Source organism: Malania oleifera, chromosome 1 (assembly GCF_029873635.1).
Source record: "Malania oleifera isolate guangnan ecotype guangnan chromosome 1, ASM2987363v1, whole genome shotgun sequence".
NCBI classification, from domain to species: domain Eukaryota; kingdom Viridiplantae; phylum Streptophyta; class Magnoliopsida; order Santalales; family Ximeniaceae; genus Malania; species Malania oleifera.
In genome coordinates, this window is record NC_080417.1 from 327,605 (window position 1) to 340,828 (window position 13,224).

At 38.8% G+C, this 13,224-nt stretch overlaps 1 protein-coding gene and 1 long non-coding RNA gene across 2 annotated transcripts in view; one reads left to right on the forward strand and one right to left on the reverse strand.

The window, feature by feature from the left end:
* Positions 1-4,017: 4,017 nt before the first annotated feature.
* On the forward strand, positions 4,018-11,365 carry LOC131143957 (uncharacterized). The gene is made up of 2 exons (XR_009133680.1): positions 4,018-4,084; positions 11,150-11,365. It is a non-coding gene; the product is annotated as an uncharacterized LOC131143957 (long non-coding RNA).
* Positions 5,492-13,224, reverse strand: part of LOC131143938 (protein FAR1-RELATED SEQUENCE 5-like) — a 38,804-nt gene continuing 31,071 nt past the window's right edge. The window contains exon 2 of the mRNA XM_058092309.1: positions 5,492-5,713. Coding sequence (XP_057948292.1) covers positions 5,600-5,713 — 114 coding nt within the window. The 3' untranslated portion in view covers positions 5,492-5,599. The remainder of the gene's footprint in view (positions 5,714-13,224) is intronic.

The window sequence follows — 13,224 nt, forward strand, 5'->3', positions numbered from 1 at the left end:
CCGAAACTAGCATGCTAGCATTCGGGAGCGTGGGTATCGGTTAGCTACATAGAGTGCTTGAGTGAGTATTGATTTTTGTTTCCGGCTTGTCATTGTTGGGTTTTGTAGATACCCGGGGTATGTACTGCATTTTGGAGCATAGACTCTAGTCATGTATAGACTCTGGTATGATACGATGTATGGATTAGAAAGAATATTTTCGCTACGTATCTGAGGCGTATGTATGTGTATGTGAATGTGTATAGGGTTTACGTGTACCCCACAGGGTCGGACCCTCAATCGGTGTAGTATCATGTATGTTTTAATTGATATAGAGACATGTTAGGTTACTAAACCTACACCTGGGGTCCATTTGCGGGTTTGGGGCGTGACAACTTGGTATTAGAGTTAATCAGGTTGTTAGGTCTTGTAGACTTGGTTAGGCGTAGCTTTGTGTACATACCAGAGTATAGGATGTAGGAAATGAGTAGAGTAAGTCGAGGGGGTTCTTGTTGCTAGATGGGGACTCATTGGTGGTGTTTTGTGTTTTTCTTGGAATGACTATTTCAGTAAAATCACGGCAAACCATTAATGGTTTCGTGTTGGTGTGGTAGGACAGACCTGGATCCGTGAGAGTTGTAGTTAACATGATTAGCTTTCAATGATTGTGTTAACTGTGTATGATATGAGAATTCTAACCGATTCCTATCTTACTTTCAGAATGAATTCCAAGGATAACAACTTGGATAGTGGTTCTGAGAGGACTGCTAGTGACGAGTCTCCTTCTGTGCATTGGAGTTTGACAAGGTAGGTTATGCGAGAGATCAGGAGAAGTGTTAGGAGACGTGAGTATTCTCCTACTGCCACATATTATACTATAGAGAGGTTCACCTGCATGCACCCTCCTATGTTTATAGGAGGACTCGATCCGATAGTAGCAGAGAACTAGGTGCAGAGAACTGGGTGCAGAAGACCGAGAAGATATTGGAAGTTCTGCACTGCACTGACTAGCAGAAGGTTCTTTATTCTACTTTTCAGTTGGCAAAAGAAGCTGAAAGATAGTGGGTGGTTGTGAGTCTGCTTGAGAAGTAGAGAGCTGGTTCATCTGATATGACATGAAGTTGTTTCAAGGAGGTATTTTTCGAAAGGTACTTCTCGGCTTCTACTCGAGATGCGAAGGCTGATGAGTTCTTGAGCCTGACTCAGGGAACCCTGACGGTGCAGAAATATGTTGCCAAATATATTGATCTATCTCATTTCGCGCAGTATTTGATTGTGAACGAGTATGAGAAGACTCAGAGGTTCGAGAAGGGTCTGAGGAAGGACATTCGCAGGCTTGTAAATATTCTGCAGATTCAAGAGTTTCCTCTTCTGGTGGATAAAGCCACCATAGTTGAGGTTGACCTCCAGGTGGATGAGGGGGTACAAGAACAGAAGAAGAGGCTGGTATCTTCTGGTTCTCAAAATGGTCCTTGACAGGGACAGTGGAAGAAGAAGAAGAACTATAGTTCGGGTTATCGTTAGAATACCGAGCGACTGAGTTCTCAGGCGGATCCATCCTCTGTACCATTCGCCAAGTGACGTAAATGACACGATGGTGAATGTTAACTACTACAACTGTGGCAAATCAGGCCACATATTCTGAAATTGTCAAGCATAGAGGAGCGATATGCTTGCACGGAGCCAGAATTGTGAAAATAATCAGATGCCTTAGGGAAATTATTAGGCAAACACGGCTTCGACGAGGGTGTATTCTCTTACTCTAGCAAATGCGGAATACACTGGGAATGTGGTGATAGATACCATGTTATTGCTTTCGAGTAGAGTTGTTGTTTTATTTGATTTGGGAGCAACCTACTCTTTTATATCTGTAAGTTTTGTGAAATTGTGTGGGGTTGAAACCTAAGTGATGGATGAGTGGTTGTCCATAGCTACACCAACTGAGAGTGTGACGATTTGTAGTAAGATGTTAGGAAACTGCCTAGTAGTTATTTAGGGAAGGTTGCTACCGATGAACCTAGTAGTGTACGACATGTGTGGATTTGATGTCATACTAGGGATGAATTGGCTATTCTCTAGTTATGTGGTGATTGATTATCGTAGGAAGGTGTTGACTCTATGAGTCCAATCTGGTTTTGATAATGACAAATCACTTGGTATTTGATCTGTTCATTGAGTTTATGAACAAGACCTATATTAAGCATGCACGGAATGATAACAAGTCATGGAAGTCACAAAGTAAAGCTAACAAATCTTGGCAAGATCCATGGAACTCAAAGAGTATGAGAATCAAGATGCAAGCGGCAAAGTTCAAGAACATCTTGGGAATGGGTATTTAGAACTCATGTATTTACATTTTCATATGATTTAATTTGAGGGTCAACATAACCTAGAATGATTTTAGGATTCATGCATTTCATGTATATCATTAGGGGATTTTCATGGACTTAGAAATACTTCTAAAATCATGGAAAATATGCTTTATAAAAGAGTCAAGAAAGAAAGTAAAACAGATTTTTAAATTTAAAAAATAAAAAAAGGAAAATTGAGAAAAATGGGACTTCAGTAGCCTGAACTCACCCTTAGTAGCCTGAAGATTAAGTTTGGTAGCCTGAAGAATTCATGGGAAAACACAGCAAGAAGGCCGAGGTACTTCGGTTGCTTGAACTGGAACTTCAGTCGCCTGAAGTCACTTTAGGAGCTTGAACTTCAACATTAGTAGTCTGAAGTTGCAGGAAAGTTTAAAAATTAGATTTTTATTAATAGAACTCGCGAACTTTTTCTTTGATCCAATGGTTGAGATCAATCTTAAGGGTAAGACACTATAAATACTAAATATCTAAACCCCAGAACTAAGCTAAGACACACAAGAAAAGAAGAACACATCTTGTTGAAAGAATATTGAAAAACTTACTCTTATTGCTATACGATTGCCTACACTTCAACTTCTACTCATCGAGTTTGGGCAAATCAACTCAGAATCTTGAAGGGAACTCGTTTGCTCATCTTGTTTTTCATTCTAGTATTGAGGTTTGATCATTCAAGTTATTATTTTCAAGAACTCCTCATCTCATTACTTGTTATTGAATATCATTAGAGAAATTAATCTTGAATGTGCATATACATACAAATATTTTTTCTTAACGAGATCATTACTTGAGAAAGGTTTTAGCTATTGGTTGAATAGTGTTTGATTCAAGAGTAAATCTATTTTTCAAAGAAATTCTCATTCCAAATCTATTGTTAAAATAAGTCGAGTGATTGATAGTGAGTATATTTTCACATAGATTATTTGGATAATCTCACTACTTGATTAATTTTTTTTTTTATTGGTTAAAAAGATTTGATTATAGTGTGTGGTTGTTAAAAGATCTGTATTTTATATATATATATATATATATATATATATATATATATATATATATATATTAACGCTTGATTAAATATCTTTGGTTTTTATAAATATACATTTTACTGAGGGATATTTTTCTGAACAACAATATATTCAGTTTGTGAGTGTTGAACATCATTATCTATATATATACATACTTGCATATAACAAAGATTGTGCTGAGATTGAATATTTGAAAGGAACTTTTTTTATTATAATTGATATAATCTTCAAAGCTTTTTGATAAGTTCACAAAAAGACGTATTTGTGCATTTTTACCAAGTAAACTAGAACCCTAAAATTCTCCAAAGTGCTTAAATATATCTTTATTTAGGAGATTTCATAAAAAGAGTATTGTGTGTTGAAGCATAATCATTCATAAAACGATTGTATCGTTTCCATACATTCTAAGCTTCAAGTTTCATCATATGATTATGTACTAGGATTTTGAATTGTACTCACTAGCTTTGTTAGAAGCAATATTGAGTGTTTTGCAGATTAAATTGTATTCAAGTTTCGGTTTGTGAACCGGGGTTGAGGAGATAGTTGTATCTCTTGTAAGCAGCGGATTAGGAGGGAGTTGTACCTCTTGTAAGTAGCGGATTGTAAGGGAAGCTCCGCCCCAATTTAAGGAGCAGAGATTGTAGTGGAATTCTTGAGTGAGTTGTTCAAGGCGAGGACGTAGCCGGGTTGGCTGAACCTCATAAAATCGTGGTTGCATTCTCTCTTCCCTTATCCTTTTTATTTTCCGCATCATATTTCAATTTCTAGCTTACTTGTGTATGTTGAATAACTTTGCATGCACTTAATTAGGTAAAAAAGAATTCATTGATAAAATAACTTTAATTCAGACATAAGTCCTTACCATTAATTAGTTAAACATAAAAATAGGGATTGATTGATAAATATGTTTCAAAGATTTTCTAAAATACCCAATTCACCCCCCCTCTTGGGATTACACCTAAATCAACAGAAGGTAGTAGTGTTCAGGCTTCCTGGGGAGCAGGAGTATGAGTTCGCGGGATCGTGTGTGCGTTCGACGCCACAGATTCTGTCGGCTATATAGGCGAGAAGGTTACTCTTGAAGGGTTGTCAGGGGTACCTAGCTTGTGCGGAGGAACCACCTCGGGATGATCTAAAACTTGAAGATATCCGTGTGGTTAACGAATTTTTGGATGTATTCCTGGTAGACTTACCTAGTTTACCCCCTGATCGGGAGGTGGAGTTCGCTATTGATCTGCTGCTAGGCAAGGCGCCGATTTCTAAAGCTCCATATCGGATGGCTCCAGCGAAACTTAGAAAGTTGAAGGAGCAGTTGCAGGAACTACTGGACAATGACTTTATCAGGCCTAGTGTTTCGCCCTGGGGAGCTCCAATATTGTTCATGAAGAAGAATGATAGGTCGATGCGAATGTGCCTTCATTACCGTGAGATCAACAAGGTAACAGTGAAGAACAAATACCCGTTGCCTCGTATAGATGATCTATTTGACCAGCTGTAGGGAACACATGTCTTTTCGAAGATTGATTTACAGTCAGGGTATCATTAGGTGAAAGTTAGGATGGAGGATGTTGTGGAAACTACTTTCCGAACCAGATATGGTCACTAAGAGTTCCTGGTCATGCCTTTTGAGTTGACTAACGTTCCGACGGTATTTATGGACCTAATGAATAGGGCTTTCCATGAATACTTGGATCAGTTTGTAGTAGTATTCATCGACGACATTCAAATATATTCTAAAAGTTCGGCGAGCACAGAAACCACTTGAGGTTGGTACTTCAGGTATTGCGGGAAAAGAAGTTGTATGCTAAGATGAAGAAATGCGAGTTCTGGCTGAATCTGGTCGCGTTTCTAGGCCATGTCATGTCGAAGGGTGGTATCTCAGTTGATCCTGGTAAGATAGAAGCAGTGGTTGACTAGGTGAAACTGAAGAGTGTGCAAGATGTTCGGAGTTTCCTAGGACTGGCTGGGTATTACCGGCTGTTCGTGGAGGAATTTTCTAAGTTATTTGGTGTAATAACCTGCTTAATTAAATGGTTTTTTTTTTTTTTTTTTACACTGTAGCAATTAATATACTCTGATACCACAATATTAACCTAAGCAGCGAGAAGCAGAATTATATAAACATAACCATAACTATTATATACAATATAGGACCAATATCACTTAATACCAAAGTACTACATGTTTTCCCCATATACACATATATTTGAATTTTCCAAAATACCCTTAACTAGCTAGGGTAATACAAAAATCTTCCCCCAAAACATACTCACTTTGCTGACAGGGCACTACAGACGCCGCTCTATTTGCGAGCCTGATCTGCTCGCCTACCTGGATCATCTGAAAAATGTTTCAACACTAGGATGAGCCAACGCTCAGTAAGAAGAAATATGCTATTACTAGTGTGTGGCAAATGAGTTACTATATATCATGAAATCTGTTTCATATAAACATGAATAACTGAGTACAAAAGTACAACACAAATAATAAAGTACACCACCACTTTTTCCCTATTGCTTGACATATCAGTATTATAGTTGTAATTTAAAATACTTCTATTGTATATAGTAAGATCCCCGTTTCTGTAAATCAATATGTAAGTAATAGTAACTAAAACTATTCCCTGTGGCTATCTGTGTCATGACATGCCCCTCATGACAAGGTTGTGTGGCCCGTAGGCTGGATTTACCCTGGCTGGCCAACTATGAATAAATCACTGAACTCCATCAGTCGACCTGCCCATCTCAACCCATATCTGGATTGGGAGCCTAACCTCTTCAAGGGCCTAGGTGGTCGACCGTACCACGTATTATCTGAATAGGTGGTTGCACTCATAAAGTAACATAGTATCTGTAGCAATGGTACAGTGCTTTGTAGCTGCAAGTCCAACAGGGTCTGATATCATATAATATATTTCTATACATAACTAACTGATTTACCATGATGCTGAAGTACTGAAATAACCATGATGCTGCATAATGTACTGAAATATGAATAATCATAACATGGAACTACATATTCATAATACTGGAATTCATATGAACATGGTACTGAGATTTGTATAATCATGGTACTAATATCCGTAAAATCATGGTACTGAAGTTCACATAATCATAGTACTGAAATTCATAAAATGAAGAAATTTAATTCTTAAAACATATCCCCGTACCATATACATAATCACAAGCCACACCATACTAAAATACATAATTTTCGTAAATAATTACACTGTATAATATTTGAAATTTTCCTAGCATAGCATATTTCCCTTACTTTAACTTTGAAAAGCTCCAACTATACTCTAGCCCAATACCCGCAGGGCCTCCTACAAAACACCCTGAAATCAATATTTGACAGAACTAAACATCAATACTTTTCTGCCTGTATCATTTCCTATAATTACCACAAGGCCAAAAGGAGACTAAAAGGCCTTACCCTGAATTTGGGATGATTTTCAACTCCGATTTCCCGACAATTCGCTCCGGTAGATGCGTGGAGAACTCTGCTAGGAGCGTCGTAGTAGCTTCGGATCGTCGATCCAACGACTGGTGGGGCTGAAAAAGAAGAGAGAAGGGAGAGAGAGTCGCAGGAGAGAGAGAGAGAGAGAGCAGCGAGAGAAATGGTAAAAATCCTGGGTTTCCACTATTTATAGGGCCAAGTTCATCGACGAGACACGTCACTTCGTTGATGAGCCCTTCACAAAATTCGTCAACGAGAACCTGTGTTCGTCGACAAAATTCAGAGCAGCTCGAACCATCTCTCGGTATTTTCTCGTCGACGAAGCCCTGTATTCATCGACGAAATTCTAAAGACCTTCGTCGACGAGACCCTGTGTTCGTTTACGAAGCTGGACAATTTCTTGAATTTATGATTATTTAATATTATCCCCAAAATACAATGTTGTCGATGAAGTCTACGACCTCCTTTTGTTTCTGTTTATATTTTCTCTCCCTCTTATTATTAAAATGCTATTATTCTTCGGGTCACTGCATCTGGCCCTCTGATACGGTTGACGAGGAAGGGTGTGAGATTTGATTGGACCGACGAGTGTAAGTAGAGTTTCTAACAGTTGAAATACCGACTGGTCACTGCTCCGGTTTTAACCATCCCATTTGGGGACAGTGGTTTTGTGATTTACAGCGATGCATCACTGAGAGGTTTGGGATGTGTGCTAATGCAACAAGAGAAAGTAATTGCTTATGTTTCTCGGCAACTCAAGGAGTACGAGAAAAATTACCCTACACATGATATGGAGTTGGCAGCAGTAGTATAGGCGTTGAAGATCTAGGGACACTATTTATATGGTGAACAGTGTGAGATCTTCACAGACCACAAAAACCTCAGATACTTTTTCACACAAAAGGAGTTGAACATGAGGCAGAGGAGGTGACTTGAACTGATCAAGGACTATGATTGCACCATTAGCTATCATCCGGGGAAAGCTAATGTGGTAATTGATGCGTTGAGTCGGAAGTCAGAACATGCGTCAGTATCTGCAGTAGTAGGTCGGCATCATATCAGACGAGATTTGGAAAGTTTTGGCGTGGAGTTAGTAGATGGTAATCATCAAGCTTTCATTGCTAGCTTGGTGATCCAGCCGACATTATTTGAGAGGATTAAAGCCACGCAGGCTAAAGATGTGGAGTTAGTTGAGACCATGGAGAAAGTGCGGTAATGGTTGACTGCAAATTTTAACATCTTCGAGGGAGGTGTGCTGAGGTTTGGAAACAGACTGTGTGTTCTAAATGACGAGGGGATAAAGAGGACGATCCTGGAGGAGGTGCATCGTTCTTTGTATACGGTACATCCGGGTAGTACGAAAATGTATCAGGATTTGCATGAGTCCTTCTGGTGGAGTGGCATGAAACGGGAGATTGCCTGGTTCGTGGAGCAGTAGCTGACGTGTCAGCAGGTGAAAGCTGAACATCAAAGGCCGGCAGGGCTGTTACAGCCATTGAGTATTTCAGAGTGGAAATGAGAACACATCTCTATGGACTTTGTCATCGGATTGCCACTAGCAGTTTACGGGCAGAATGCCATGTGGGTAATCGTGAATAGGTTGAAAAAATCTACTTACTTTATACCGATGAAGGTTAGTTACTCTTTGAAGAGTAGGCTAGCAGATTTCTACGTGCAGGAGATAGTTAGAATGCATGGGTTGCCTGGTATCCATTGTTTCAGATTGAGACCTGAGATTAACTTCTTGATTCTAGAAGAGCTTACATGAAGCACTGAGTACGAAGCTTACATTCAGTACAACGTTCCACCCCCAGGCTAATGGACAGTCTGAGAGGACAATACATATCTTGGAGGATATGTTATGGGCTTATGTGTTAGATGTCGGTGGTAGTTGGATTCAGTTTCTACCATTAGTGAAATTTTCCTACAACAATAGCTTCTAGACTAGTATCGAGATGACACCGTTTGAGGCATTGTATGGTTAGAGGTATCGGTCTTCTCTATATTAGGATGAGGTCAGTGAATGGCAGGTATTGGGGCTCGAACTCGTACAACAGGCTTCTGAAAAGGTCAAATTGATCAGGGATAGTATTAAATCGGCTTAGAGTCGGTAGAAGAGTTACGCGGATATTTGCCGTTGTGAGTTGGAATTTGAGGTAAGGGGTAAGATATTTCTAAGAATCGCTCCAATGAAAGGGGTGATGAGATTCGAGAAGAAAGGCAAGCTGAGCTCAAGGTATATCGGACCATTCGAGGTACTGGAACGAGTGGGTCTAGTGGCCTACAGGATTGCACTACCCCCAACACTCTTGAGGACCCATGATTTGTTTCACGTATCCATGTTGAGAAGGTACATGTTGGATCCGTCGTATGTGATTACTTACGAATCTTTAGAGATTGGGGATGTCTTGGCGTATAAGGAGGTACCTATTCAGATTCTAGATCATAAAGTTCAAAAGCTTCGTACCAAGGAGATACCATTAGTGAAGGTATTATAACGAAATCATGCGGTGGGGGAAGCTTTTTGGGAGCTAGAGACGGAAATACGCTAGAAGTATCGGCAATTGTTCTGAGTAGTAGTTCGATAGAAAAATCAGTATGGGTATGTATGTAATATTCAGCTATTGTAGTAATGTTGTGTAGTTAGTCTCAGGGGAGTTATGTAATATTGTGAGCTCCTGAGACAGTGCATGTATGTAACCACGGTATTCCTCCGCCATAAGTGAGGGTATGTATGTATTTGGGACGGGGCTGTTATGTGGGTAGTCGCCGACTCTTTCTAGATTTGAGTATGTGTTGGGTATATAGTTGAGTTGGTAAATAAGAGATTACAAATTTTGAGGACGAAATTTATGTAAGGAGGGGAGGTTGTAAGAACTTGACCTGAGAATTTTAGATTTAATAAATGAGAAAGAGAAGGAAAATTGAAAAAGGTAAATATTTTGCAAGGCTTGTCGACGAGGCTTCTTTGCTCGTCGATGAAGTCCCTTATACATCTCAGCGATGAGGTTCAGTGGTTCGTTGACAAGGAGATGCCGAGAGATTTTGGGAAATTCTGAAATCTCTGGCTCGTCGATGAGGCCACCTTGGCGTCGATGAACTTCCTTCTGCGGCTCGTCAACAAGGACGTCGTCTCGTTGACGAGTCTAGCGGGGTCAACTTGTTTATAAATATCTTAGGATTTTCTTAATGGTTAAGAAACCAAAAACCTCTCTCTCTCTCTCTCTCTCTCTCTCTCTCTCTCTCTCTCTCTAGGTTTTGGGCCGTCTATTGCCAAAATCAATGATCCAACGTTACCACGTGGATCAGGAGGAGAATCTTTATGTTTATAGAGAATCAGAATTTCGTTTTGAGGATTTTCAGGTTTTGACCCAAAATCGAGGTAAGACTTTGAATCCATTTTCGTTTTGGTAGATCTATAGAGAATAGTATTGTAAGGAAGTATTGTTCTTCGTTATTTAGCTTTCGGGAACTCGGTTCGTAGTTTTGGAGTCGTAGAGTTTGTGTTTTGGTTTTCGACTTAAAGGAAGGGGATTTTATTTATATCAGTTATTTTTGAAATCAGAATTGGTAAACACGTAGTTTACGATTGTATGTATGTTTTGGTTACTAATTTGAAAAAAATTATCGGGTAAAAATGCGGGATTTTCGGGTTACAACTTTGGTAAAATTTGGGAGTTTCGGGTATCATCTCTATTTCGATTGAAAAATCATATGTTGTATAAAACTGTAGTAATGAGATGACCATACCTGTATTTGTATTAAAATGTATGTCTCGAATTGAAAACGATATGATTGTTGTAAATTCAAATAAGTGTAGAATGAACTGTGTTATATATAAAATGTTTCAGGTTTTGTAAAACAGTTAGGGACGGCTAATTACCGTATGCTGATGGGTATAAGAACATGAGTCCCAAAATTGTTCTAGGCTTTGTGAAATTTTGCCACGTCTCGACTAATTACCTTCGGCAAACGCCATGTCTCAGCTAAATACCATGGGTGAGAGTGTCCGGCTCTATATCCGAGGGTGTGAATATCGTTTGTTTGTTCCGGCTGGTCACTGATGATTGTGAGTGGACACTATATTAGCATGATATTGTTGTGAGGCTTCAGTTATTGCAGGGTATCGGGTGCTTGAGTGTGACAACACTGACCGTATGTTTGGTATCGTATGTACTGAAACTGGATTGTGAAAATACTAGAACTGTATCGTGTTATGTTTTATGTCGGAATAACACTTGTATGCCACACATTGATATAAGCTATTTTCTTCCTTACTGAGAGGTGTCTCACCTCGAATATACAAATATTTTTCAGGTCCTTTGGGTAGCTGAAACTAGCATCCTAGCGTTCGGGAGCGTGGGTGTCGATTAGCTACGTAGAGTGCTTGAGTAAGTACTGATTTTTGTAACCGGGTTGTCATTGTTGGGTTTTGTAGACACCTGGGGTATGTACTGTATTTTGGAGCATAGACTCTAGTCATGTATAGACTCTGATATGGTTCGATGTATGGATTAGAAAGAATATTTTCGCTACGTATCTGAGGTATATGTATGTGTATGTGAATGTGTATTGGGTTTACGTATACCCCACGGGGTCAGACCTTCATTCAGTGTAGTATCATGTATGTTTTAATTGATACAGAGAGATGTTAGGTTACTAAACTCATACTTGGGGCCCATCTGCAGGGCATGACATCGAGCCTGATGAGGATTATTGTTTTTTTGGGAAGGAGATGTGAACATTTCGATTTTGTATTATTTAATAGACTGGATCATGAAGTATAACTGGCTTGGGAATATGATGTAGCTGCTTGTACTTGGTGACCTAAGACTCTAGGAGGAGATTGAGTAGCTCTTCTCTGGGTAATTGCCTTGGGATATGGACATGACTCGGGATAAGAGTGGTGCCATAATTGACAAATAGAATATTCAGGGTGTTGGCCCTAGAGTTGAGTCTGGAGGGGGGGGGGGGGGGGAGGGTGAATAGACTCATTTGTGTATTTTCGCTTTTCTTTACAAAATATAAAATCTTTGCAAGATACAAATGATTATATCACAATATATGGAATATAAATCATGTACAAGATGAAAATAAAAGAGTAGGAAAGAAAAGCTCAACAAATAATATTAATATGGTTCAGCCCCTTACTTACGTTCACGCCTTGAGACACACTCAAGGATTCTCAATCCACTATACAATCTCCTTTAAGGACGGAGAAGCCTTTACACAAGGGAACAAATCCCTTCACACTCACACAGAGCCTTCAAACAAGGTTCACCAAGAACCCTTCAACCATGGTTCACCAAGAACCCTTTGCAACTTGGTTCACCAAGCACCCTTTGTAACTCAACTCACCAAGAACCTTTTATAACTTGAAGATGAAAATGATTTACAACAACAATGCTCCTTGAATGAGCTGATATTTGATACAATGAAAACTTCACACAACTCTCTCAAAGTATTGAATCACAACAAGATTAAAGAGTAGGAGAGATGTTGAGCATAAAGATGATTAACTCGAATGTAGTGTGCTTGAAAATGATATTTACCAAATGTGAATTGCTCAAACAATGCTAGAACAAGTCTTTAGCCTTGTATTTATAAGAAAATCAAATTACTAGTCATTTTATGGTCGTTGGGTTTATAAAATAATTTAATACTTTGAAAACTAGCCGTTTATAGTTGTTGGGTTTAGAATCCCGATGCAAATCGTTGACGAATTCCCTAAACCATTAACGGTTTCCCCTCAAATTGTTGACGGTTTCATTCAGACCAAATTCCATTTAACTCTCTGCCTGAAACTGTTGATGCACCTAGGCCAAATCGTCAATGGTTTGCCATGTTTCTTTATGAGTTTGATATTTAGGTGTAAATGAGGTTTTAACCCAATTGAGACCAAGTCTATAAAAGATTATAACACTAAGATAATTTAAAACTTGTCCCTTATGAAAACATAGTAAGTATAAGATATTTACATAAAATTCTTTCTTCTGTTCTTTGAAAACTCATAAGTATAGAACTTATGTTTTGGTAATATCCTAAATACTTTTTAAACTAACATGTAATGCATTTGCTTAACTCTTTGCTCAATGAACTTGCGTGAAACAATACCGCAAGAGTTACAATAGTTCCTACCTTAAACATTCCCTATTAAATTATGACTTTATTGGATGTGCTTGAGTTCTTCAGAGTGAGTGTCCACTTTGATCTTTCCTACTTGAATGTCCACTCAATCTTTGCATTTGATCCAGTACCTTCATATCTTTGCCACTTGTACCTGTACTAACTTGATCTACAAAGATAGGTTGGCTTGGAACTACAAAATAGGTTGATATCATCAAAATACATCAATTATTATTATGTAACCACTAAGACTAACAATCTCTCCC